At 40.6% G+C, this 27,548-nt stretch overlaps 1 protein-coding gene across 10 annotated transcripts in view; it reads right to left on the bottom strand.

Moving 5' to 3' along the window:
- The window catches only part of stxbp5l (syntaxin binding protein 5L), a 275,353-nt gene that overhangs the window by 189,975 nt on the left and 57,830 nt on the right, over positions 1-27,548 (bottom strand). For 9 of the 10 annotated variants that reach the window (XM_052013888.1, XM_052013891.1, XM_052013892.1 and 6 more), the window contains exons 3-4: positions 18,211-18,292; positions 14,592-14,692 (exon numbers count right to left, since the gene is read on the bottom strand). The exons of the other annotated variant lie outside the window; for it this stretch is intronic. In XM_052013888.1, the coding sequence (XP_051869848.1) occupies positions 14,592-14,692; positions 18,211-18,292 (183 nt within the window). The remainder of the gene's footprint in view (positions 1-14,591; positions 14,693-18,210; positions 18,293-27,548) is intronic. 10 annotated transcript variants of the gene reach the window in all.

The raw sequence follows: 27,548 nt of genomic DNA, 5'->3' as shown, positions 1-27,548 counted from the left end.
CTCAGTCTTAGAAATGAAGAAACCCATGAAGCAGAAGAACATTTGTTCCCCCAGAGGGTGAAGTTTGTAAAAATGAAGGAAATGAAGTTTACGAACTTGGAAGTTGTAAGCTCTCATGATCAAGACATCAAAAAGGCAAACAGAACATTTTGACAGGACAACAATTGAAGTAATTACTGTTGTAAATATTTATACAAAGCTTGAGATTACCCATACACAGAAATGAAACATGTGGAATTCGTAGCAAACAGTAGCACAGAGAGGGGTTCTTCGTGATGAAATTGCTATTGGGTTTGGAAAGGCAGTTTAGTCATGTTGTTAAGAGAGAAGCAATAAGGATGTAGGATGGTGAAGTATGAAGATGATGCCAGGAAGTTAAACAAAAAATTACTAAGACTTTGTAAAACATATGTGCACAATAATAAATTGGTTCTACAGCTCACTTTCTGTTATTAGTATAGAATCATGCAGTAGAGAAAGCCATTCAAGTTTTTTGACAAAGCTGACTAAAGCTATCCAATTAGTCCCATTCCCCTCCTTTCTCCCGTTCTCCACGAAACTGATGTTCAGGTATATATGCAGTCCTTTCTACTATAGAATTTGGAGCTTTTCAAATAATAAACAAACTAGCTCTGCCACTGTGGCAGCCCAGCGGCACTGCTAATAGAGCTGCTGCCTTGCACTGCCCGCAACCAGAGGTCAAGCTTGACCTTGGGTACTGTCCATATGGAGTTACTAGTTTTCCCTGTGACTCCTTGGGTCTCCGCTGCATGCTCTGATTTCCTCCACATCCCAAAGACTGCTTGGTTAATTGGCTGCTGAAAATTACTCCTGGTGTGTCAGTGAGTGGTAGAATCTAGGGAGGAACTGATGAGAATAAGGGTAGAGTAAAAATAAAATGGGATTCATGTAAGATTAGTGTAAACGGTGGGTGGTGCAGGCTTGGTGGACCAGAGTTCATTCTTTGATTCTAAGACAATAACCATATGCTCCACATAAAAAATAATCCTCTGCATAAATCAGTTAATTGACCCTATTCCCAGTGAAAATATTTTCTTCCTCCTTACTTTTTCAAACTCCTCATAACATTCCTTCCCTTTTCCAAAGGAAAAATTCATAAAAAAGACAAAAAAAACGTGAAACAATTGAGAGAAGAGGGGATTCTTTTCACCCGATTTCTTTCCCCTCCTCCACCTACTCCATCTGCCCAGTCACACACTCCTCCTGCTGGGACCCCTCTCCTCATCCCACCCCCTTACTTGGTTCCATGCTCCACCTTCCTTTCTTATCAGATTTTATCATATGCAGATCTTTCTCCTCCACCTATCATCTCCCAGCCTCTGTTGGCACTTCCACCCTTCCCTCCCCCACCCAACTCCATCTGCCAATCACTCCTCCTCACCTGGATCCACCTATTACTTGCAAGCTCTTGCCCAGCATTCTCCCTTGCCTCTTTATACTGGTATCTCTACTCTATTGTTTCAGTCCAGGTGAAGGATCTTGACCCAAAATGTCAACTGTCCATTTCCCTCTACAAATGCTGCCTGACCCACTGAGTTCCTCTTGCAGTTTGTTTTTTTGCTGCAGGGAATTCCTGAAACTACTGAGAGCTAGATGGTGGATAACATGATGGATTAAAGATTTTAGATGATAAATGCAAAAAAATGGGCTGGGAATTCAGTTTAGGAACCTGATAGAGATGAGAAAATAAATTTTAGAATAAATGCTCTCCAATATCAGCTAGTAAAGAATATTCACAAGTTTGCAATGTGAATCATTTATGCCATGTGATCGCCACATACTGATGGATGATATGCACACCTCTGACATTAGCCTTAACAAAACACAAGAAATTGCTGTCTTATCATATACACCACATTGAATTTCATGGGCATCATAAAATTGCTGGATTTAATCTGGCTGCAGCCTTTTAGGTCTTTAAGCAATGAGTCCACAACAGACCCAACCTCAGTGCTGAATGGTGCCAAGCAAAACTGATCACTCCAACACTTTTCTCAATCTTTCTTGTCGCACCTCGCTCCAGACGAACTTTCTACTGGAGTGGAGCTAATCTAAATGACAAAAAGTAAACTTTCAAACCATGTCACTTCCACTTCAGAATCAAGGTCACTTCAACCTTAGTAAATACAAAGTAGTGAGCAGACCATACTTGTGCACGTTCAGAGGCCAAGCTTCAAGTCATCATTGATTGGTTCACAGAAGAATATGAGAAAGTGGGCCTTACACTAAACATCCAGAAAACAAAAGTGTGGCTACCAATCTGTCCTTACTGCACAACACCATTCCCCGATAATAAAGACTAGCAAGATCCTGGAAAAGTAGATCACCACATATTTCAGCAGCTACCTCTCAATGAACACAAATGTTGATGAAGTAGTGTAACTTCAATGTACTAGTGCAGACTTGGACCCTCAATGGTTGAAGATTAGGGCCTCAAACCTAACACAGTGATCTCCATCCTCCTCAATGCTTCTGAGACAGAAATACTTACAGTAGCCACAACAAAGTGCTGAAGAGATACCACCAATGATGTCTCTGCAAAATCCTCCAAATCCACTAGCAGGATTAGCGAATTAACATTAGCAATCCCTCCCAGGCCAATATCCCTAGCTTTGAGGCTCCAATTACACTCACCCAGCTCTGATGGTTATGCCACATCATTCACATGCCTGATTCCAGACTGCCAGAACATGGGGCATACTCCAAGTTCAGCTAGGGCAAAGATGACAAACAAAAAAATTCAAGGTTGATCTCAAAGCTTACTTGAAAAAGGGGTAACATAACCACCAACATGTAGAATCCATTATCACTCAAAAAAAAAGGTGAATTTGAAGACGCAGTGAGGGCTTTGGCTCCTTTTGCTGGTGAAAACAGAAGCCCAGCATACATGGTGGAAGGAGTGCATGACCTCCCAAACTATTCACTCCACTGTTCCATCAAGCACCTTTTGCCTCATTTGTGGTCGAGGCCACAGGTTCTTCACTGACTTCACTCGTAGAACTGAAGCAGAAGCAAGTCATTCTGGATGCTGATGGACTGCCTAATAAGAGGAGAATGAGTCTTTAAAGAAGATTGGAATCATGAAATGGGGGCTTGATTGATTAGTCCCTAAATAAGAGACAAACATCTTCCACATAATTAAATGTATAGCAACTTTGTGCTGGCTGCACAAAGTTAGTTGCTTGTTCACATGGTTGCTACATTCAGTTAGCATCAAATGTGTTATTAAAGAGCACAACTGTGTGTGGCTAGTCCCACTCAAAGCCTGAATGCATTACCCAAAGCCAGCCAGCATATCTTGAAAGGGAATGCATTATACCTGCAGCTGGAACTCATTCTGACCTGGGAGACATTCAGAAGTGGTAAAACTTGAGTGTGCACACTGAAGGCCTTTTTTTGCAGGAGATGGTGATGAGAAGAGAAGAGATATCCTGTTCCTGCTGGAGCCTCTCCTGACATGCAACGAAAATAAATGGGAAGACAAGGCTGTGGCACAGAAAAGCCAGCAGTCAAGATCCAAAGATCTAAATGCCATTGTGTAGTAAGTTTAATGGCCATCGTCAAAGTCAGTGGACACATCATCTAGTTCCACAAATGTCAGTAGACTGTGACGCTATTCAATAAACAAGTTAGTAGGTTAACTGAACACTGTAAATTGCCCCTGATGTATAGATAACAGATGTAATCTGGGGTGGGGTGTGGGTTAATGGGAATGTGGGGAGGATAAAATTAGTTAAGGTTGGATTAGTGCGAAAATGGATGCTTGATGGTTGGCATGGAGTTGGTGAGCTAAAGGTCCTGTTTTCATGCTGTATCTCTTTAAGACTCTAATATACCATGCCCCCTCATTTACCTGCTTAAAACCTCAGGATACTCAAACTGGACTCGTACCAATATCTTCCATACTGCAAGTTTTGCAGTTTTCCACTCAAGATCAAATGTTACAACTTTAGGTAACTTGCTTTCTCTGTTCATATTAGAACAAGTCATCCATCTGTAATATCAATTCAATTTTCTCTCTCAATTAGCAGTGCCTGACTTGCTGGGCATTTGCAGCTTTTACATTCCTTTATCTGTTCTCTCTCTCTCTCTCTCGAATGGCCTTCACTTGATTATGTTTCTTTGTTCTCTCTCACTGTGCAAGAATGCATAACCTATCAACAGACAGTTCCATAAACAGATTATCACCACAGCAACCCTGGCTTCAATACATCAAGAAACACTACTTGCCCTATCCCAACACTCCTCCATCCTCTCTGCAGTTTAAAAGTAACTTGTTTTCTATCTTTTCTAGTTTTGACAAAGGATCTTCAACTGAAACATTAACTCTGTTCACCTTTCCACAAATGGTACCTGACCTGCTGAGTGTTTCTAAGATTTTCTACGTTTATTCGTTAAGATAGTCCCCACTCTCATTGGAGTACCAATTATTGAATTAGTAACCAATGGCAGGCTGAACCATAGAATATGATTGTATCCTCATATTTTAATTTTCCTGCCCTCCTTCTCCTTGGGTATCCAAAAATTTCTCAACTTAGAAGAGGAGCCGGTAGTATAAGCAACACTTACATTCCCCCTCTCATCTTCAAATCTACAGATACAGATGCTAACTGCTAAAAGAGCAGGATAATGTACAAGTTCTACTGCAGAGAACTTGGATGAGTACTTCTACAGGAAGTCTACACAAGGCTGATGGATATGCAAAATGAAATGTTAGCTGGCCAGAATGACCAAATGCAACATTAACACGGAGGCTTCAAGCATCATCCTTGCAAAAGGCACTCTACAGAACCTGAAACAAAACCAGAAAACGTTGGAAGAACTCAGCCAGTCAAGCAGCATCTGTGGAAAGAGAAGCTGGTTAAATTTTCGGGTCAGGGACCCTTCCCAGAACTGGGGGAAGAGTGGAGGGGTTACCAGCTCTGCTTTGAAATCTGCAAACCCTCCACTCTTCCCTCAGTTTTGAAGAAGGGTCCCTGACCCAAAGTGTTAACTGATCTCCCTTTCCACCAATATTGTTTCTTCCAACAAGTTCTTCCAACATTTCCTATTTTTGATTTAGATTCCAGTATCTACAGTTTTATTTATTTTCCTTTATGTAGAACCTTTAGCTTATTCTTTCCATCCTGTATGAGGTGAGCAACTGCACTTGTATAGCCAACCTCAAATTAGTTTTTGACTGCCAGTCCCATCTTCCACTGTAGCACAAACAGAAAGCCATTCACAGGCTGGATGCTGCAGTGAAATCTCAGACCTTTGTCAGCCAGGATTAAATTGCTGGCATGGCAGCTCAGGACATTGCCATCAAGACTGTGGCTGCCACTGTTTGCAAAAATACAGAAATTAGTTTCAACAGATTACAAAGACTGCTAAATTACTATCCAGGAGAAAAGTAATTATCCCATAGATCACAAATCTGCTGTTTTGTCTCTAAACAAAAATATTTGTGATCCCATTACAGCCACACCATTAATGCCCTTTTGTTGCCCATTAGCCAATCCCAGATCAGATTTCCAGCATATGTTTTGAGTGGTACAGTACAAAGTTGGTCCTCCTGTGTCCTGAATTTCTCAAGGTCATCTTTCAAAGTGTTCAGCAGTGCCCATACTGAAAGTCAGCAGCATTCCTCCATCCACTTAGTGGGCACTGGACTTACAAATCCTTCTCCCACAAACATATTGGGTTGGATCTTATTGGACTTGGCCAGGTACAGGAGTCACCAACTGCAGTCCCTGCACACCTGCATTCATCTGATCCAGAAGCAAGGGTCAAATACACCTAACAGGATTTGGCAGAAGGTGAAAGTGGGGACAAAACTTTGCAAATGTATTAAATCTGTCAAGGATCTTTAAGAGTTCTTTTAATGTCTCTGACAGACATATAAACACTATTAAAATTGAAACAAATAAAGTTTATTTAAAGAAAGATTTAATTTAAGATACAGAACATTTAAAAATAATTTAAAACATTAAACTAAAAATAAAATGATTTTGAAAATTACTTGGCATTGCTTGTCTCCTAATCTATAGTCCTAGAATCCCCACTGATTCATTTTTCAGATTCATTGGCAAAGCTAGAACTTATTGCCCATACCTAAATGCCCTTGAAATTCTGTAGTCCTTTGAGTGAACGTACTCCTAAAAGGCTGTTGGATAGGCGGTTTCAGGATTTAGACTCAGCAACAACTAAGGGAATGTGATTCCAAAATTTGAATAACTTGCAACTTAAAAGGCAACCTACAGTTGGTGGTGTTTCAACGTGCCTGCTGCCCTTGTCCTTCTTGGTGACAAAGATCACAGGTTTGGTAGGCATTACACGCATTTTATAGATTGCAAACACTGTGCCCACAGTGTGCTGGTAATACAGGGAATTAATATTTAGGGTGCCAATCATACAAGCTAGTTTGCCTGGGTGACATTGAACATTATGACTGTTGTTGGACCCCCACTTACCCAAACAAGTGGAGAGTATTCCATCATACTCCTGAGTTGAGCCTTATAGAGGTGATGAAAAGGCTTTGGACTGGCTGGGAATCAGAGAGGTGATTCCTGAATACGATAACTGGCCCCTGTGCCTGGACTCCATGTGTAGTCCAGAGACAAATGAGTATGGTCTTAGTCTCCAACATTCAGCAGTGCAGTACATGCAAGGCAATCAGAGACTGATGGAATTTTCAATTACTTAAAGCTGGTAGTTTCATTTGCTGTATTAAAACTAAATGGCTGGTGTCAACTTTCAAGATCCTGCTCAGTGGTCACTATATTGTGCTGCATTTCTGTTGAACATATTTAGAAAAGCCCAAGGACAATTTGCAGCCAATCCTCCTGCTGTTGCCTTTGTGCTCAATTCTCACTACTGATGTCTTTATTTGCTACACCAGAATAAAATATTGTCAAGGACTGTACCTTCACCAAATTCAAATATGGTCTAACAATGCAGAACTCAACAAATGAGGAGTCTTACTCTTTGTTCTGCAGATATGCATTCATGAAATAAAACAGTGGGTACAAAGAACTGGTCAGTCTTCAAATGTGTTCAGTTGGAGTAACATTTCTTAACCATATTTATTGGTAATGAAGTATCAAAATATCATAGGATGTACACACTTAGATGTTTTAGAAAGAAACTAAGATCTGTACAAAATCTCAAAGTTACATGAGAATACAGTGTAGAACAACAAAATGCTTTTAAACATTAGATGAGGAGATATGTTCAACAGAAATGCAGCACAATATTGTGACCACTGAGCAGGAACTTGAAATTTGATATCAGCCATTTAGTTTTAATACAGTGAATGAAACCATCATGTCAATTACTTTCAAACTTGGAAATTTTTTCCCCATCTCCCTACATAATGCTGCCCAATGGATTTAGGAGTGCAGTCACAGCAATACTATAACCCAATGAAAGGATGAAAAATATTGTTTTATCACATGGCACTTGGAATCTTGACAGGAGTTTGAGAAATGTCCTTCAGACCTTTCCTTATATTTCCTTAGAAACGTCCTTGTAGGGAGACCACAGTCAGTGTGGATTAGTAATAACATCTCCTCACTGACCATCAACACAGGTACACATCAACGATGTGTGCTTAGCCCACTGCTCTACTCTCTCTCTCTCTACACTCCTGACTGTGTGGCTAAGCACAGCTCAAACACCATCTATAAATTTGCCAATGACACCACTGTTGTTGGTCAAATCTCAGATGATGAGGCTTACAGGAGTGAGATAGATCGGCTGGTTGAGTGACGTCGCAACAACTACCTTGCACTCGATGTCAGCAAGACCAAGGAAATGATTGTGGACTTCAGGAAGGGGGAAATCAGGAGAACACACACCAGTCCTCATTGAGGGATCAGCAGTGGCAAGGGTGAGCAGCTCAAGTTCCTGGGCATCAACATCTCAGAGGATCTATCCTAGGCCCAACACATTGATGCAATCATGAAGAAGGCACACCAGTGACTCTACTTCGTTAGGAGTTTGAGGAGATTTGGTATGCCACCAAAGACTCTTACAGATTTTGATAGATGTATGGTGGAGAGCATTCTGACTGGTTGCATCACAGCCTGGTATGGAACCGCCGATGCACAGGACCACAAGAGGCTGCAAAGGGTTATAGACTCAGCCAGCTCCACCACAGGCACAACCCTCCCCACCTTCAAGGTCATCTTCAAGAGGCAGTGCCTCAAGAAGGTGGCATCCATCATTGTCACCATTCAGGACATGCCCTATTCTCATTACTACCATCGGGAACCATAGAACACTACAGCACAGAAAACAGGCCATTCGGCCCTTCTAGTCTGTGCTGAAATGGTATTCCGCTAGTCCCATTTACCTGCACCTAGTCCATAACCCTCCAGACCTCTCCCGTCCATGTATCTATCCAATTTATTCTTAAAACTCAAGAGTGAGCTGCATTTACTACATCAGATGGCAGCCCGTTCCATACTCCCACCACTGAGTGAAGAATTTCCCCCTAAACTTTTCCCCTTTCACCCTAAAGCCATGTCCTCTCGTACTCATCTCTCCTAATCTAGGTGGAAAGAGCCTACTCGCATTAACTCTGTCTATACCCCTCATAATTTTGTAAACCTCTATCAAATCTCCCCTCATTCTTCTACACTCCAAGGAATAAAGTCCTAACTTGTTCAATCTTTCCCTGTAACTCAACTCCTGAAGACCCAGCAACATTCTAGTAAATCTCCTCTGCACTCTTTCAATCTTACTGATATCCTTCCTACAGTTAGGTGACCAGAACTGCACACAATATTCCAAATTTGGCCTCACCAATGTCTTATACAACCTCACCATAACATCCCAACTCCTATACTCAATACTTTCTTCCAGTTGGTTCAGATCCCTCTGCAAGCTTTGAAAGCCTTCCTCGCTGTCCACTACGCCTCCAATCTTAGTGTCATCAGCAAGCTTGCTGATCCAATTTACCACATTATCATCTAGATCATTGATATAGACAACAAACAACAATGGCCCCAGCACAGATCCCTGAGGCACACCACTAGTCACAGGCCTCCAGTCTGAGAAACAATCATCCACTACCACTCTCTGTCTTCTCCCACACAGCCAATTTCGAATCCAGTTTACAACCTCTCCATGGATACCTAGTGTCTGAACCTTCTGAACTAACCTTACTTAGGCCTTACTAAAGTCCACGTAGACAACATCCACAGCCTTTCCTTCATCTACTTTCTTGGTAACCTCCTCGAAAAACTCTACAAGGTTCGTTAAACACGATCTACCATGCACAAAGCCATGCTAACTATCCTTAATCAGCCCTTGGCCATCCAAATACTTGTATATCCGATCTCTCAGAACACCTTCCAATAATTTACCTACTACTGATGTCAGGCTCACTGGCCTGTAATTACCTGGTTTACTTTTAGAGCCTTTTTTAAACAACGGAACAACATGAGCTACCCTCTAGTCCTCCAGTGGCTACCCTCCAGTGGCTAAGGACGTTTTAAATATATCTGCCAGGGCCCCTGCAATTTCTACACTAGTCTCTCTCAATGTCCAAGGAAATATCTTATCAGGCCTGGGGAATTTATCTACCTTTATTCGCTGTAAAGCAGCAAGCACCTCCTCCTCTTTAATCTCTATATGTTCCATGACACTATTGCTTGTTTCCCTTCCTTCCATATCCACTATGCCAGTTTCCTGAGTAAATACTGATGCAAAAAAACTGTTTAAGATCGCCTCCATCTCCTGAGGATCCACACATAGACGACCACTCTGATCTTCTAGGGGACCAATTTTGTCCCTTACTATCCTTTTACTCTTAATATACTTGTAGAAACCCTTCGGGTTTACCTTCACATTATCTGCCGAAGCAACCTCATGTCTTCTTTTTGCCTTCCTGATTTCCTTCTTTAGTATTTTCTTACTTTTTCTATACTCTTCAAGTACCTCATTTGTTCCTAGTTGCCTATACCTGCTATACACCTCTCTCTTTTTCTTAACCAGTTCGCCAATATCCCTTGAAAACCAAGGTTCCCTGTGCTTGTTAACTTTGCCTTTAAACCTGGCAGGAACATGCAAACTCTGCACTCTCAAAATTTCGCCTTTGAAGGCCTTCCACTTACTGAACACATCCTTGCCAGAAAACAACTTATCCCAATCCACTCTTCCTAGATCCTTTCTCATTTCCACAAAATTGGCCTTTCTCCAATTTAGAACCTCAACTCGAGGACCAGATCTGTCCTTATCCATAATTAACTTGAAACTATTGACATTATGGTCACTGGACCCAAAATGCTCACCTACACATACTTCTGTCACCTGACCTGTCTGGTTCCCTAATAGGAGATCAAGTATTGCATTCTCTCTTGTTGGTACCTCTATATATTGATTTAGAAAACTTTCCTGAACACATCTGACAAATTCCAAGCCATCCAGCCCTTTCACAGTGTGGGAGTCCCAGTCAATATGTGGAAAGTTAAAATCCTCTACTATTACAACTTTCTGTTTCTTACATCTCACTACAGATTTGTTCCTCCAATTCTCTCTGACTATTGGGCGGTCTATAATACAACCCTATTAGTGTGGCCACACCTTTCTGGTTCCTCAGCTCCACCCATATGGCCTCTGTAGATGAGCCCTCCAGGCTGTCCTGTCTATGCACAGCTGTGATATTTTCCCTGACTAGTAATACCACTCCTCCCCCTTTCATCCCTCCCCCTCTATCACGTCTGAAACAACGGAACCCCGGAACATTAAGCTGCCAGTCTTGCCCTTCCTACATCCAGGAAGGAGGTACAGGAGCCCGAAGATCCAAACTCAACAATTCAGAAACAGCTGCATCCCCTCCGCCATTAGATTTCTGAAAAATCCATGAACGAATGAACACTTCCTCATTATTCCATTTTTTGCACTACTTATTTTTGTAACTTATACATTTTTATAAAATTGTTGCCACAAAACAACAAATTTCACGTAATCCAGAAAGTCATGAAGCATAGGATCCATGGAGACTTGGCTGCATGGATTTGGAATTGGCTTGCCCACAGAAGGCAGAGGGTGGTGGTAGATGGAGAATATTCTGCCTGGAGGTCAGTGACTAGTGGTGTTCTGCAGGGATTTGTTCTGGGACCCCTGCTTTTTGTGATTTTTATAAATGACTTGGATGAGGAAGTGGAGGGATGGGTTACTAAGTTTGCAGATGACACGAAGTTTGGAGGCGTTGTGGATAGTGTAGAAGTTTGTCGTGGGTTACAATGGGACAGGATGCAGAGTTGGGCAGAGAAGTGGCAGATGGAGTTCAATCTGTAAAAGTGTGAAGTGATACACTTTGGAAGAACCAACTTGAAGGCAGAGTACAAGGTGAATGGCAGGATTCTTAGCAGAGTGAAGGAACAGAGGGATCTTGGGGTCTAAGTCCATGGATCCTTCAAAGTTGTTGCCCAGGTTGATAGGGTTGATAAGACGACGTATGGTGTGCTGGCTTTCATTAGTTGGGATATTGAGTTCAAGAACTGTGAGGTAATGTTGCAGCTCTGGTTAGACCACACTTGGAGTATTGTGTTCACCTCATAATAGGAAGGATGTGGAAGCTTTAGAGAGGGTGCAGAGGAGATATACCAGGATGCTGCCTGGATTAGAGAACAAGTCTTATGAGGACAGGTTGAGCAAGCTAGGGCTTTTCTCATTGGAGTGACTCAGGATGAGAGGCGACTTGATAGGTGTAAAAGATGAAGAAGGGCATAATAGATAGAGTGGACAGTCAGCACCTTTTCCCCAGGGTGGCAATGGCCAATACCAGAGGACATCAGTTTAAGGTCAGAGGAGGAAAGCTTAGGGGAGATGTCACAGAGAGTGGTGGATGCATGGAACACACTGACGGGGAGAGGCTGATACAATAGGGAAATTTAAAAGACTCTTAGACAGGCACATGGATGTAAGCAAAATGGAGAGTTAAAGGCTGTGTAGGAGGAATGGGTTAGTTTGATCATGGAGTATGTTTATATAGGTGAGCACAACATTGTGGGCTGAAGAGCCTGTACTGTGCTGTACTGTTCTCTGTTCTATATGTCAGTGATAATAAATCTGATTCAAAAACTAAATTCTGTCAAAAACTAAACAAAATGACTCTCTTCAAGGGTCAAGAAACACACATACAGTATTGGATTAATATTCTTTAGTTGGTTGATCAAAGCAACGTCAGCTGTGAGATAACACAACAGATGTTAGTTCTAATAAACTGGTTAGGTGTTTGGGAGATGCGAATTGACAGCAGGAGTGATGTGGAATTGAGGTAAATCCAGGATCCTGCTTCTGATGATTATCCAAAGACTCTAATTGCAAAGTGTGTAGAGTTGGATGCCTTAAAGCACAAAATCATATTCAACAGTAATACCCATATTAATTATATCTACACTCAACAGTCTAAGCACACACGAGGAATTCACATTTGATCAATGTCGCTGGCCTGAGTGAAACTGCTTTGTTCTACTTTAATTCATTAGATTCAGAGGAAATTGCCACAAAAAGGTGAAAAGGAAAAATAACAAGTCCGATTAAACTTTAACAGAGATACCTATAAGGAATACTATTATGTTGCAATTACTAATTTTTCTAAGTGGGGTGGATGCAGAACAGATCTGGCAATTCAAAATTTGGTATCCATGAGACACAGTGGGCCATCAACAACAGCAGAATTGTATTGCATCTGTGATCTCATGACAGAGAATTTCCCTCACTCAATCATTACTACTAAGTAGGAAACCGGTCCTGGTTGAATAAGTATAGATGGGCCTCCAGGAAACAGCTTCAGGTTCAACAAAAAGTGAAGTGTCAACCTGAAGCTGCAACACACGACTGCATGCCTGCTAAACAGCAAAAATAACTTGCAATAAAGAGCTAATTGCCAAAGATAAGCTTGAAGTGTTTGCAACCACATTTGAAAGTGTCAAGTGAATGGTCCACGTTGGATTCCTACCAAGATCTTCACCATCACAGAAGCTAGTCAATTTGATACATAGTAAATGAAGACAATGGGTCCAAACAACATCCCAGACTAAGCAGTGTGGATACATGTTCCCCAAGCCATGTGACACCCTATGTCCTCAAAAACCAAGAAAAATCCAATCTAGCTAGTTACCAACGAGTCTGCTCCCACATCATCAGCACTTGTTATCAAGTAGCACTTTCTCACCAATAACCTGCTCGTCATTGCTTAGTTTGAGTTTTGTACGTTCCAGATCTCTGTTCAACCTTCACCCAAATATGGTTAAAAAAGCTGAATTCCAAGGGGATGTGAAAGTGACTACCCTTGACATCAAGGCAGCATCTAACCAAATGTCACATCCTATCGAGGCAAAACTGAAGACAAAAGGCAACAACAGGGAAACTCTCCACTAGCTGGAGTCATATCTTGCACAAAGGAAGATGATTACAAGTTATATATATCACTCCAACACATCTCTATAGGGCAATGTCCTTGGGCTATCTTAAACTTCATCAGCAATGCCCTTCCTTCAACCATACTGTCAGAAGTGAGGATGTTCACTAATAATGATCAATGCACAATGCTCAATTCCATTCACAACCTTCACCCTCCCCTCCCCTCAAACTGGCTCCAACTGCTGATCATCCTTCACCCCTCCTTGGCTGAATCACTTACTGGCCCATCTCACCACTCCCCGTGTCTTCTTTATACTGGCTATCTTCCCTCTCCACCCTAGTCCTGATGCAGGGTTTTGACTCAAAACATCAACAAATTCCTATCCTTCCCCACCCCACCCACTCATCCCCCAACAGATGCTGCCTGACCCATTGGGTTCCTCCAGCAGATTGTTTCTTACTCCAGACTCCAGCATCTGCAGTCTCTTATGTCTCAAAATGATGGATAGCACTTTCCCTGACTGAAGAGTCTAAATCCAGGGCTCAGTCTTGGAATAAAGATTAAGCCATTTAAAATTGAAATGAGAAGTTTCTTTACCCAAACAGTGATGAATCTTTTAACTACCCTACTTGAGGGTAGAAGATGCATTCACTGAGATTGGTAGATTTTTAGATATTAGTGTACTCGAGTGGTAGGGATAGAGCGAGAAAATATTGTTGAGGTGATGATTTTTATGAACATCAGAGAAGACGAGAGTTTGAAAGACCTATTCCCGTTCATTTCTTTTGTTCCTAAAAAGCTCGAGACCTTCCGGTAATTGCTAAAACTTTACTCTCTCCCACCAAGGATACATGCAGAAAGCACAGGCCTGGAATGCCATCACTCCAACTTGCACATATCATATGAATGCATCATTTCTTGTTCACTACTGTATCCAATAACATCACCTTAACTAGAAAGAGCAATTCAAAATGGTTGTTTCACAAGGACAGGATGAATATTATATCTTGGCCATGCCAATCACACTCACTTCCATAATTAACATAAAAAGAAAACATTCTTGCATGTTATCTTTGGTATAGAAAAAAGGTCCATATACTTTTCAGATTTTCTCAAAATATTAATATGCCTTTGAGATTATCACAACGGTGAACTATGAACCACACTTAAAATTATATCATACAATAAAATAGCAACAAGAATGATCTCTTACCTCTCTCTGTTGAATTTAAGCGAGTGAAGAATAGCTGGGCGCTTTTGCCGAAGATTCCACAGATGAAGTGTGTCATCTGCACATGCACTTACTAAAGCTCCCTGCAGAGATGTGAAAAAAAGAAAATGTAGAAATGATTGATTCTTTCTTCCCACAGTATAAAATAGTTCATTGAAGTTACTTCATTTGTATCGATTGATTACAGGGGCTGCAAGTTTGCAAGGTCAATGGGAAGTGCTAGAGATGTTCAAAATTATCGCCGATGGGGAAATAAAAGAGAATCTGCTTCTAGTGGTTGGGGAATCAGTCACCACACACAGATCAGTTGCAATTGGCAAAAAGAACAGAAGTGACATGAGGAAAAAAATCTTGTTTACAAAGCCAACTATAGTCTGGCTTCACTGCCTGAAACAATAGAAGCAAATTCAATTGTACCTTTCAAGGAAAATTTGGAAATAATTGGAAAAAAACTTGCAGAGCAATGATGAAGCAAGGACAGGGGATTAATAACTTCTGAAAGAGCCAACACTGGCACAAAAGCAATCCAATAGTAATAATAATAAATTTAGTAAAAAAAAGTGGCTAGCTGGAGGTATACATTCTTGTGGTCATTTTGATTATGAAATGGTTAGTTGAAACTGCCCATCATGTCAAGTGAGAATAACAGATTCCACAATTCTACTTTTGTTCTATTCATTTTTTGGGATGCACTTATTCCTCATACCCAATTGTCCTCAAGAAGGTAAAAACATTGCTGGTACACAGAAGTTTATGCTTAAAAAAATTTCTAATGGAAGAATGGCTCTTACTGTAGCAGAACATAGATACTTGATTGGAGTCACACACTTCAACCAGGGTGCAGGTCCCAGTCCACCCAATAATTGTCCTGTAGCTTTGTGGTTTTATTAGATTAACAGTGACACAAGGAACCAGCATAATTCAAAAGCAATGACTGCTTTTAGTACTGGACCTGCAGAAACTCTGTTCAACAGCCACTAAAGATATTGCCAAACTGGGTTTTGTCTTGCTTACTTAGGAGACCATATCATGAGCAAAGTGAATCATATGATTAACTGAAAGCAGTTTGGAATTTCATCAGGAAAGAGTCTTTGGGGCTCTGGATGATGAGAAGGGATAAGTTGAAAGGGTACCTGTTTCATCTGTGGCTTCAACAGGAGGGGAAAGTTGATGGTGACTTATGCTTAGACCGGGGGATGTGGAGAATCTCTCTTGGAATGCTGAAAGGGGAGGAAAGAGATAGATGCTTTTGGTGTTGCCATTACCCTGGAAGTACTGGAAATGGTGGAGGATATTTTGTTGCATAGAAATAAATGAATATGATCCATGAGCCATTAGAGACATGGTAGCAAGGTAACCAAGACTGGAATATTCAGGGGCTTTTGACATTTCAGAAGGTCAGGCAGAAAGGGAAAATTGGGGTGGCTCTGTCAACAGAGGATGAGATCACCACAGTAATGAGGAATGATATTGCCTCATGAGCTCAAGATGTAGAATCAGTCTGGATGAAGATAAGAAACAGCAAGGGTAAGACATCTCTGGTTGGAGTAGCAGATAGGCTCCCAAACAGCAACTATGCTGTGGAATAGAGTATAAATCAAAAGATAATCAGGGCTTTTAAGAAAAGTACCACGGAGTTAATGGATGAGGAACCAATAAAGGAGCAGGCTATTTTAGAGCTGTGTTGATTAATTAATAATTAACATGATTGATTAATAATGTCTTGGATGCCCAAGGAAAGAGTATGGCAGAATTTCAACTTCAGACTGAGGGTGAGTAACTTGGGTCTGAAACAAACACCCTAAGCTTAAATAAAGGCAATTACATTGCTGTGAGAATAGAATTGACTAAAGTGGGGACTGGGAAAGTAGATTAAATTGTAAAACAGTAAATCACCAGTGGCAGAATAGAAGGAGATATTTCATAAATCACTGCAAGGGTGTATTTCAGGGAGAATGAATGGCTCTATGACAAATAAACAGATAAATAGACAAATGGCAGAGATTCTAAGTGCATATTGGCATGAATAGAGGATTGGCTAAATAATAGAGGATTGAGATAAATGGGTCATTTTCAGATTGGCAATAATGGGATGCTGCAGGGATCAGTGCCGGCCCCTCAACTATTTACAATATATATCAATGGCTTGGAAGAAGAACTGAATGCACTGCAGACAAGTTTCCTGATGATACAAAGATAAGTGGGTTAGCAAGTTATGAAGAAGCTGCAAAGGGATATAGATATATTAAGTGTACAAGGCAAGAAGTTGACAAATGGGATATAATGTGGAAAAATGAGAGGTTAGAAACTTTGGAAGAAAAAGGCAAAATTATTTTTTTAATGGAATGAAACTGTAAAATGTTGTACAAAAGTACCTGGTGTTCCTTATGCATAAAGGATTGGCATGCAGATTCAGCAGGTAATTAGGAAGGCTAATGGGAAATCGATCTTTACTGCAAAGGGTATGGAGTAAAAAAGGGGCATTTTGATGCAACTTTATAGAGCTTTGATGGGACCACACCTCGATGAAGTGGTTGACATTGGAAAAGAGGATGAACAGGTGAGGCAGAATGATCAAATGGAAACATGCAATTCTGAGGGGAATTGACAGGATAGACACAGAGGCTGTTTCCCCTAGCTGAGGTATCTAGAACTAGAGGACGTTTCAGAATAAAGGATTGCCCATTTAAGATAGACACAAAGAGGAATTTCATATCTCAGAGGGTTGTCACTATCTCCAAGAGATGTGGAGGTGGAATCATTAAATATACTTAAGGCAGAATCTTAAAGAAACTTACAAGAGAGCCAAAGGGAAAAGGGAAGGGAGCAGGAAAGTGATGTGATGAGGAATGATATTGCCTCATGAACTCAAGATGTATAAGTAGTGATGCTTACTGTGAGGAGTGAACTGAGATACTCTGGTTTTAAAAGACTTCGTAAAGATGAAGCCATTAAGGAACATAAAATGTATACATCTATGGATGGCAACATAGATTTATTGACAGTTTACTAAGTGAAAAATAACCTTAGAAAGGACTGCAGATGCTGGAATCTAGATGAAAAACACAATGATGCTGGAGGAACTCAGCAGGCCAGGCAGCATCTGATGAGAAAATGAGGTGGTCAACCTTTTGGGTCAGGACCCTTCTTCAGAAGATAACCTTTCCCACCATCACCTAAACTTGTAGAGTTAAATTCAACTACTCAAACTCAACAGTAAATTTTGCAACTGGTGTGAACGCTTTTTGTAACCACTGACCTATCAGCAAAACAAGGGAAGGAAAGAGTATAAAAATGAACTGGTGTGGAAATCCTGTGCAATTGGTCAGACTGAAGCACATAAAAATATAGCACTTTTCCCCAGCTCAAAGGCCATGGCAATATCATAGCCATTCTGTGACAGCCACCTACTCTGAGATGGTATTCTGGGCTAATCAATCAGCTTGCCAAATTATTTAAGTGAGTTGATCTTGTAAATCAGTCGAGGGTCTGGGCTGCACTTCTAAATCTAGAGAATCTTACATCCTTTAAATGTAGACCACTGCATGACAATGAGACACTGTGTTTATCAAAAACCATGTAATTAGAATTGTTAGCTTACCTCATTTATCAGGAACTGAAGCTGCAGTACAGCTGCCCCACTATCATGCTGGCAGTAGCAGTCAACTCCAGGACGACCTAGTCTGATTGAACACAAGTCAAAGAATCTGCCATTAACTGTTCACACAAAAAACAGAGGTGTAAAAACTGCTAGCTTTATAGCAGTGTTTACTTAAACCAAAAACTTGAAGTTTCTTCTAGTTAAAGCTTTTTAATGTTGGATACATTTTCATTTTATTCAGAACTCCACCATTATTTCTAACAAAGTACCCATATCTAATTTACATCGAATGCCAAAGTAGATGCCAGAGTGGATGGTGGTTAGAGAGTGCAGCTCAAGTGGAGTGCAATTTCAAAAGAATGTGAAGGTCAGGAGTATGGTAAGCCTTGGAATCTCTACAGACAAGAAGAAAATAATGATTATTAAATAAAACAATAAAGTGTCCAGCTGTTAAGTGTTGACTTCAGGTGGGACTTCTGGTTTTATAACAAATAGATGCATGGCACGGCTCCTCAGTCCTATTGAATGCACAACCCCACCATGTCAGAAATTCTGAATGCTTCTTGCATCCTAACTATATGTGCATGACGTGTGATCAACCAAGGAACTCAAATTAAGACCTGAGCAGCCTCTGACATCACATTAGTTGGTCATTGGTTTATTATTGTCACATATACCGAGGTACAGTGAAAAACTTTGTTTTGAATGCCATCCATACAGATCATTTACACATCAGTACACCGAGGTAGTGCAAGGGAAAACAATAACAGAATGCAGAATAACAATCTAGATGTTAAGTCAGTGGCAAGTTTCAGGAGGTGGCCATCCCACAGTTTGAACATCTCCACACAGAGTGAAGGGGCAAGGCTGACATGGAGGTCCAAACTCATATTGCTGGGGTCCACTGTGAGCATCCTGTTCTCTACCAGTTTGGAAAACAGGAGAGCACAAGGACTTCAGAAGAACATAGCCACAATCAAGTCCATGGCATCATAGGTGATGCAGCTGTACAGTATGAGGTACAGTAACACTAAATTCAATGGTTAGGTGTGCAGACAGGCATTTAGGTAACCACAGATGTGATTCCAGGATGATATGTTTAAATATGTCACTGAGTAAACCACAAAACATTGTGAAGGGGGAGGGTCGTTTCCCACACCAGGACTAATAACATGGTATGTTCTCAGCTCACGTAAGAAAGAAGCATTGCTGGATCTGATGCTGGGGAATGAGTTTGTCTAAGTGCACCAAGTGTCATGAAGGAGAATGCCTACAGTAGGAGATGCAAGTGACCATCACATCATAAGGTTTAGACTGGTAATGGAGGACTCTTTAAATGTAAACACTGTGATAAAAGACAGTGATGTACATTTGCTAAATTTAACTAATCATTTTTCTTAGAGCCATAACATCACAGAAACAGGCTCTTTAGCCCACCAAATGCATAAAAATCATCAAGTATCCGTTTATGCTAATCCTATACCAATTCCATTTTCTTTATTCTTCCCAAATCCACCCCACCACCCCCCTCCAGATTTTACCACTCAACTACATGCTAGGTTTGATTTACAGTGGCTAATTAACCTGTCAACTTGTACATTTTTGGGATATGAGAACCAGAGCAGTAGGACAGCAAATGGGGGGTGGGGGGGGGGGTGGGTGGAATTGAGAAGTTAGAGGTTAGGTCAAGTAAGGCCGAAAGGACAGACAGGCTGGGCCAGGTTAATGAACAAGGTGGGGATAATGGGCTGAAGTATATTTATTTCAATGCAAGGAGTATCATGCACAAGGCAGATGAACTTAGGGCTTACATTAGTACATGGAACTATGTTGTAGCCATTACAGACTTGGTTGAGAGAAGGGCGGGACAGGCAGCTCAATATTCCAGGATTCAGATGTTTGAGATGCAATAGCGAGGGATGAGAGAGGTGGGGGAGTTGCACTACTGATTAGGGAGAATGTCACAGCAGCACTTGGAGAGAATGTCCTGGAAGGCTCATCCAGTGAGGCAATATCGGTAGAGCTCAGGCATAAGAAAGGTGCAATCACCATGATGGGCAATACTACAGACCTCCCAATAGCCAGTGGGAGATAGAGAAACATATGTAGGCAGAAAGATGTAAAAGCAACAAGGTAGTTATAGTGGGCGAATGGTATTCCTTTAGTGGCAGAGGCTTAGATGGAGCAGAATTTGTTAAATGCATCTAGGAAGTTTTCTTGACACAGTATGTAGATAATTCAACCACAGCAGGGGCCATAGTAGACCTTGTATTGGGAAATCAGCCTAGCCATGTGATTGGAGAGAGCATTTTGGGAACAGTGATCAGATCTCCTTTAGTTATGGATAAGGATAAGACTGGATCTTGGGGCAAGTGCTAAACTGGGGAAAGGCTAATTACAACAGTATTAGATAGGATCTTGGGAGGGTAGATTGGAAGCAGTTATTGGGAAAGTCCACATCTGAAATGTGGAAATCATTTAAAGGCTAGCTGGTCAGAATTCAGGACTAACATGTTCCCATGTCAAAAACCAACAGGATGGCAAGGTTTGGGAACCTTGGAATGACAAGAGATGTCACAAATTTAGTCAAAAAGGAAAAATAAGCATATACAAGGTTCAGGAAGCTGAAATCAGGCAGTGCCTTTGAAGAATATAAAGGAAGCAGGAAAGAATCAGGGAATCAGGAGGGCTAAATGGGGCCATGAAATGTCTTCAATGAATAGGATTAAGAGAATCCTAAGGCATTTTACACAAACATTAAAAACAAGAGAGTAACTGGGGAGAAGGTAGGACCACTCAAGGACAAAGGAGGGAAAGGAAGTGGACAATGTACTAAATGAATACTTTGCATTGGTAATCACCAAGGAGAGGGACATGGAGGATAGCAAGATCAGGGAGGGACATGTTGATATTCTAGAGCATGTTGATATTAAGGAGGTGGTGTTGGAGCTATTGAAGAACATTAAGGTAGATAAGTCACCAGGGCCTGATGGAATCTATCCCAGGTTATTGAGAAAGGCAAGAAAGAAGATTGCTGGTGCTTTGACCTACGTCTCTGTATCCTCTTTAGCCATGGGTAAGGTGCCCAGAAGACTGGAGAATAGCCAATGTTGTTCCTTCGTTTAAGGGAAATCAGGAAATCGTAGGCCAATGAGCCTTATATCAGTGGTAGGGAAATTATTGAAGAATATTCCTAGAGACAGGATTTACTCCCATTTGGAAAACCATGGACTTATCAGGGATAGTTAGAATGACTTTATGCAGGGGAGATCATGTCTTACAAATGATTGAGTTTTTTTTTGAGGCAGTGACAATGATGATTGATGAGGGTAGGGCAAAGGATGTTGTATATGTGGACTTTAGTATAGGAGAATTGGAGGAGTTGTAGACAGTGAGGAAGGTTGTCAAAGTATTCAGCAGGATATAGACCAGTTGGAAATATGGGTGGAAAATGGCAGATAGAAATTAATCCAGACAAGTTGAGGTATTCCACTTTGGGAGGTCAAATGCTAGAGGAAAGTATACAGTAAATGACAGAACCCTTAGGAACATTGATGCACTGAGTGATCTTGGGGTGCAAATCCATAGCCTACTGAAAGTGGTAAAGGCGGTGTTCAACATACTTGCCTTCATTGGTCAGGGTGTTGAGTATAAGACTTGGAAGTCATGTTGCAACTGTATAAAATGTTGGTTAGACCACATTTGGAGTATTGTGAGCAGTTCTGGTTGCTGTATTGCAGGAAGAATGTGGAGGCTTTAGAGAGGGTATAGAAGGGATTCACCAGGATGTTGCCTGGATTAGAGAGCATAAGCTATAAGGAGAGGTTGGACAAACTTAGACTGGTTTCTCTGGAACATCGGAGACTAAATACTGGCCTGATAGAAATATAAAATCATGAGAGGCATTGACAGGGAGAATAGTCAGCATCTTTTTCCCAGGGTGAAAATGTCAAACACTACGGGTATAGCTTTAAGGTGAGAAGGGAAAGTGTGAAGGAAATTTACGAGGCAAGCTTTTCCCCTTCCCACACACACACAGCAGGTGCCTGGAATGCACTGCCAGGAGAAGTGGTGGAAGCAGACACAATAGCAATGTTTATGAAGCATTTGCACAGGCACACGAACAGGCTGAGAATGGAGGGAGATAGACCATGTGCAGGCAGATGGGATTAGTTTGGATTGGTATCATGATTAGCACAGACATCAGGGGATGAAGGGCCTGTTATTGTGCTGTTCTATTGTCTATGTTCTCTGTTCTGTGTGTCAGCAATACCTTAGGCAAGTAAATACAGTTGATGTTACATTATCCTGGTGCACAGTGGCAGTATTAATAAACTTACTGATCAGACATTTAATCAAGCCAACTGCTTTGTACTAGACAGTCTTGAGTTCCTTGAGGGTTATTGGAACTCTGCTTACCTATGCAAGTGGGAAGTTCTCCACCACGTTCTGACTTATTGAAGTTGGAAGGGCTTTTGGAGTCAGAAAACGAGTCACTTGCTTCAAGATACCTAGCCCCTGACCTGTTTTGTAGTCACAGTATTTAAGTGCCTGGTCCAGTTGAGTTTCTGATCAATGGTGAACCCTAAATGTTGCTGAGTGAGGAATGATATCAACGCCACTGAATGCCAAGGATAAGCAGTTTGACTCTCATTGGAGATATGCAGTATTTGGCATCCGACAATGTGGCTAGAGCATTATTTGCCAATTATCAGCCCATCCTGAATGTTGTGAGATCTTCTTGCATGCAGGCGAGGCTACTTCATTTCCCAAGTAATTGCACATGTAATTAAATATCGTACAATCATCAGCGAATATCTCTACTTCTTGATGGTAGGCTGGTCATGGATGAAGCAACTGCAGATGGGTCAGGCCTTGCATAAAAACGTGGAAGTTTTCTTTAAAAACAAAATGGTTGTGGTTCTTTGTTAGATAACAGAGAACCACAACCATCTTCCTTTCTACAAGATATAATTCTAGTTATAGAGTTATACAGCATGGAAGCAGGCTCTTCAGCCCAACTTGTCTATGTTGACCAAGTTGTCTGCTTGAGCTAGTCCCATTTCCCTGCATTTGGCCATATCTTTCTAAACCTTTCCTGTCCATGTACCTATGTAAATGTCTCTTAAACATTGTAATTGTACCACTTCCTCTGGGCTCATTCCATGTAGTTAGTCTTTGACTTGTAATTCTCCACTGGTAACAAAATAACATGCTTTGAATGACATGTCCATCTACAAGTGTACTATCTTTTTGACAACCTTGTACAACTTGTCCAAATAATTAATAAGTAACTGTGATTTATATACATCATTACATTCTTTCGAAATATTTTGTAATTTAAGTACAGACATTGCTGCATATAGTCAGTAAAAAGAGATTCCCATTGACTAGTACTACTTGGGCTCCTTGATGCTATGCTTGGTCAATTGCTGCGTTGATATCAAGACCATTCACTCTTACTTAGCTGCTGGAATTAACTTCTTATTTTGACGTTTGGGCCAAGAATTACATGTGTTGCCTTCTTGATGTCACAGTAAAAGATGTCATGAGAGAATTTGGGACATTGAGGAAGGAAGAGCCAGAAATACTGGTTTACCTTGGAACCAATGACAGAGTTGAAGAGTTGAGGTCCTTCCATCAGAGATTAAGATTAAGAATTAAAAAGCAGGACAGTAAAAACTAATCTCTGAATTATTCATATATTCACAAGAATGAAAGCAGGAAGATCAGGCAAATTGAGAGATACAAGGTCATCCCAAGCTAGCAAAGGCCAATCTGTTTACTTCTAGTCATGGGAAGCTTTTAGAAACAATAATCAAGGAAAAAATTAATAGGGGACACAAAGGACTGTAGATACTGGAATCTGGAGCAAAAGATACTTTGCTAAAAGAATCCAGCAAGTCAAGCAGCGCTCCGATGCAGGGTCCCGACCCAAAACTTCGATTATCCCTTTACTTCCACAGATGCTGCTTGACCTGCTTAATTCCAGCAGTTTATTTTTTGCTGAAAAAAAAATAACAGGAACTTGGAAAAGTTTGAGTTGATAAAAGAGCCAAGAGGTTTTGTTAAAGACAAACCATGATCCACTAATCTGACTAATCTTTTTTTGATGAGGGAAGAGAGAAGGTTAAGAGCATGCGGAGCATGTTTTGCTTTTAGAAAAGGCTTTCAATAAAGTCCAATAAAAAAGACAGTTTGCACGATTGAGGACCATGCAATTAAAGAGTTAGTATCAGCATGGCAAGCAAATTGCCATCAATGCAGAAATCAAGAATAATGGTAAAGTTATTTTTTTGATTGGATGATGGTCAGTGTTGGCCAATGCTTGTTTGATATATAATAATGGCAGACATTAGTGTGAAAGGCAAAATCTTTCACAGATGTCACAATGCTTGGAAGTGTAACAAACTGAGGATAGAAATAAACTGCAAAAAAAAATGTACATTTGCTTGCAGAGTGGGCAAATAAATGGCTGGATAAAATTTAATAGATTAGTATCATGTCATAGAGCAATACAGCACAGATTCAGGCCCTTTGGCCAACCAGTCCATGCCGACCACATTGGCCACCCAGCTAGTTCCAATTTCCTGCTTTTGGCCCATATCCCTCCAAGAACCACCACTCCATGTACCTATCCAAGTGCTTCTTAAATGATACTATTGTACCTGCCTCAACCACTTCCTCTGGCAGCTCATTCCATATACTCACCACCGTCTGTGTGAAAAAGTTGCCATTCAGGTCCCTTTTAAATCTTTGCCCTCTCACCCTAAATCTATGCGCCCTGGTTTTGGACTCCTCTACCCTGAGGAAAAGACTCTTATCATCCACCTTACCTATGCCTCTCATAACTTTAAACACTTCTTTAAGGTTGCCCTTCATTTACCTACGTTCCAAGGAATAAAGACCTAGCCTGGCCAACCTCTTCCTTTAATTCAAGCCCTCTAGGAACTGCAAGTGGCCATGCTCCCATGCTCCTGCTGGACTTCCACAAGGACTGTGCAGTGGCCACTTCTACCAATGCTATTCAGACAAATGCATCTGCTTCAGGTAGACTGATGAAGATGAGGTCAAGAAGGTCTAACCTTCATGTTATTTCACTCACCATCTACCACAGACCCCCTGAGCATCTATGTTCTTCAGATTGAAAGTATAATCACAGGACAGTAATTACACAATCTGAATTTTCCATGCTTTTTTGTACACCACATTCCAGAACAAGTATGTTTATCCCTTATGTTAGTTCACTTACCACCTGCAGCAGCCTCAGTATGACAGCTGTGTCCTTCAAGACTTGGCCAGCTCAGTCAGTTGTGGTGCTTGAAAGCCACTTTTGGTGATTTGCATATCCACTCAGAATATATACCTGTTTCTTTTAATTCTACAATGAAGCATTCACTATGAAGTAATATTCCATCAAGAGGAGAGACATTAAGTGGTAATCTGCATAAGATTCCTTTTCCATGACATCCAGAGTTAATGTTGTGTGTAATTTATGTTTTTCTGTTGAATGCTGCTTATATGATGCTATGTGCCTGTGATGCTGCTGTAGGTAAGTTTTTCATTGCACCTGTGCATACATGTACTTGTGCATACAACAATAAACTCTACTTTGACCCAGGACCACTCCTTCCTCACTGTGCCAGCAGAACTGGAGCATCCATTTTGCCAGTGACACTGGATGCACCCAGGGAATGTGGAGGTATCTAGAATGTCAGCTATAAGAAGTGATCCGGGTGTAACTGCTGCATGCTGTTGTTTGACTGCTGACAGGGCAATGCTCCCAATTAAACAACTGACTGGAGCACCTAGTACGGAGGGCAACCATGCCCTCAAGGCAGGAGTTCTCTCTCTTTGGTTTCTGAGATGTCACTGAAACATTAACAGTGTCTGAGTACAGTGCCTTGGTTTATCCAAGTGATCCATTCGATTTTATTCTCGTTGAGAGATGAGAAGGTCAACCATGAGGCTTTCCCTGCTATCCTTCCAATTAGAGGATAACTGTTCCCAGCCTTCCTACCCATCAGCAAAGCTGTCCATTTGGCCTACAAGATGGATGGTGGGTCTAGAATTATGGTTCTTATGATTGGCAGAGCCTCCATAATAAAATTGACCCTGCCAAGTTCTTCAGCTGATTTTGACCCCTCCCCGCCTGTTCACAAATATGGAGGTTACTTATCAATATTTCACCAACTTACACAAAATATACAATTTGCACCAATTTATAAACTTATTCAAACGTTAATAAAACTGAAATGGAAACTAAGAAAATCCAATTTACAAAAAGGTGAAAATCATACAAACTAATACAATAAAATGTGCATAAATGAAGGATTAAAATCTGACCAGGGTTATTACTGGAAGAGCAGATATGGTGCATGTAGATAAGGATTATTAATCCAAATTGAAAATTTAAAATCATTTCCACAATATATTTATGAATACATCCAGCAATATACAACATGTCAAATACCCATGCTACATTTATTCTTCCTTGAATTTAACTATGATTTATCAGGCTCAATAATTTTCTCCTTTGGTACCACTTGTTCTCTTTCAAAACCATTTCCCTAACCTCTGATGTTTTTGTAGGCAAATCGAGAGAGGTCATTGAAGTTAAATCACAGAGAATTTGATAGAATTTAATTATTAAGTAAATTATTCAAAATTCTGAGAAGCTAATTTAAACATTAAAGTGAAATAGCTATTTAACATTTCAAAGATCTAAAATTAGTATGTCAGTTTACATTATTGTACAAAGTCAAAATTAACCCTTGGCAATTAAGGACAAATATAGTCTTCATTTAAAACAGGATAGAGGGTGGAGGAAAACTGGCTAAGGTGTTCAGATGAAATTCAACTATTAATGCAAAGTCACATATTTCGACCATTTTGTTTTACTCAACACAAATTCCTACAAATTTCCCATTCAAATGTTTCATGTTGTAATTATACTTTCTAACAAGAAAGGCAATTATCTCAGATGCAATAATATAAGGCTGACAAGACTGTTATTGTCTCCTAGTTTCCTTATGATAGTTCAAATGAAAAATGATGGGTATATTTAAAATTGGCATAGCAATTGGAAGTAGAAAGTGGTTGTGAGAATCTACTGCTGGAGGTTGTGATTATGCTTTGGTATTCTGCTGTCCTCATTGTTCATATATTGGTGAATAACAGTATTTTCAACTTACCTTTAAGGTTTGAAATGCATTCACTGTGACCAAATATAAATATTTCTGTAATATACAAAGGAATATGCAAGAAATGAATAGAAACCGAAACTTCCCCATTTACAAAAATGAAGGAAAAGTTGGTCTGCATTGTGTACATGGATG

This window comes from Pristis pectinata, chromosome 4 (assembly GCF_009764475.1).
Source record: "Pristis pectinata isolate sPriPec2 chromosome 4, sPriPec2.1.pri, whole genome shotgun sequence".
Taxonomy (NCBI): Eukaryota; Metazoa; Chordata; class Chondrichthyes; order Rhinopristiformes; family Pristidae; genus Pristis; species Pristis pectinata.
The sequence above is the reverse complement of the archived record's forward strand: the minus strand, read 5'-3'. Positions and strand labels throughout refer to the sequence as shown.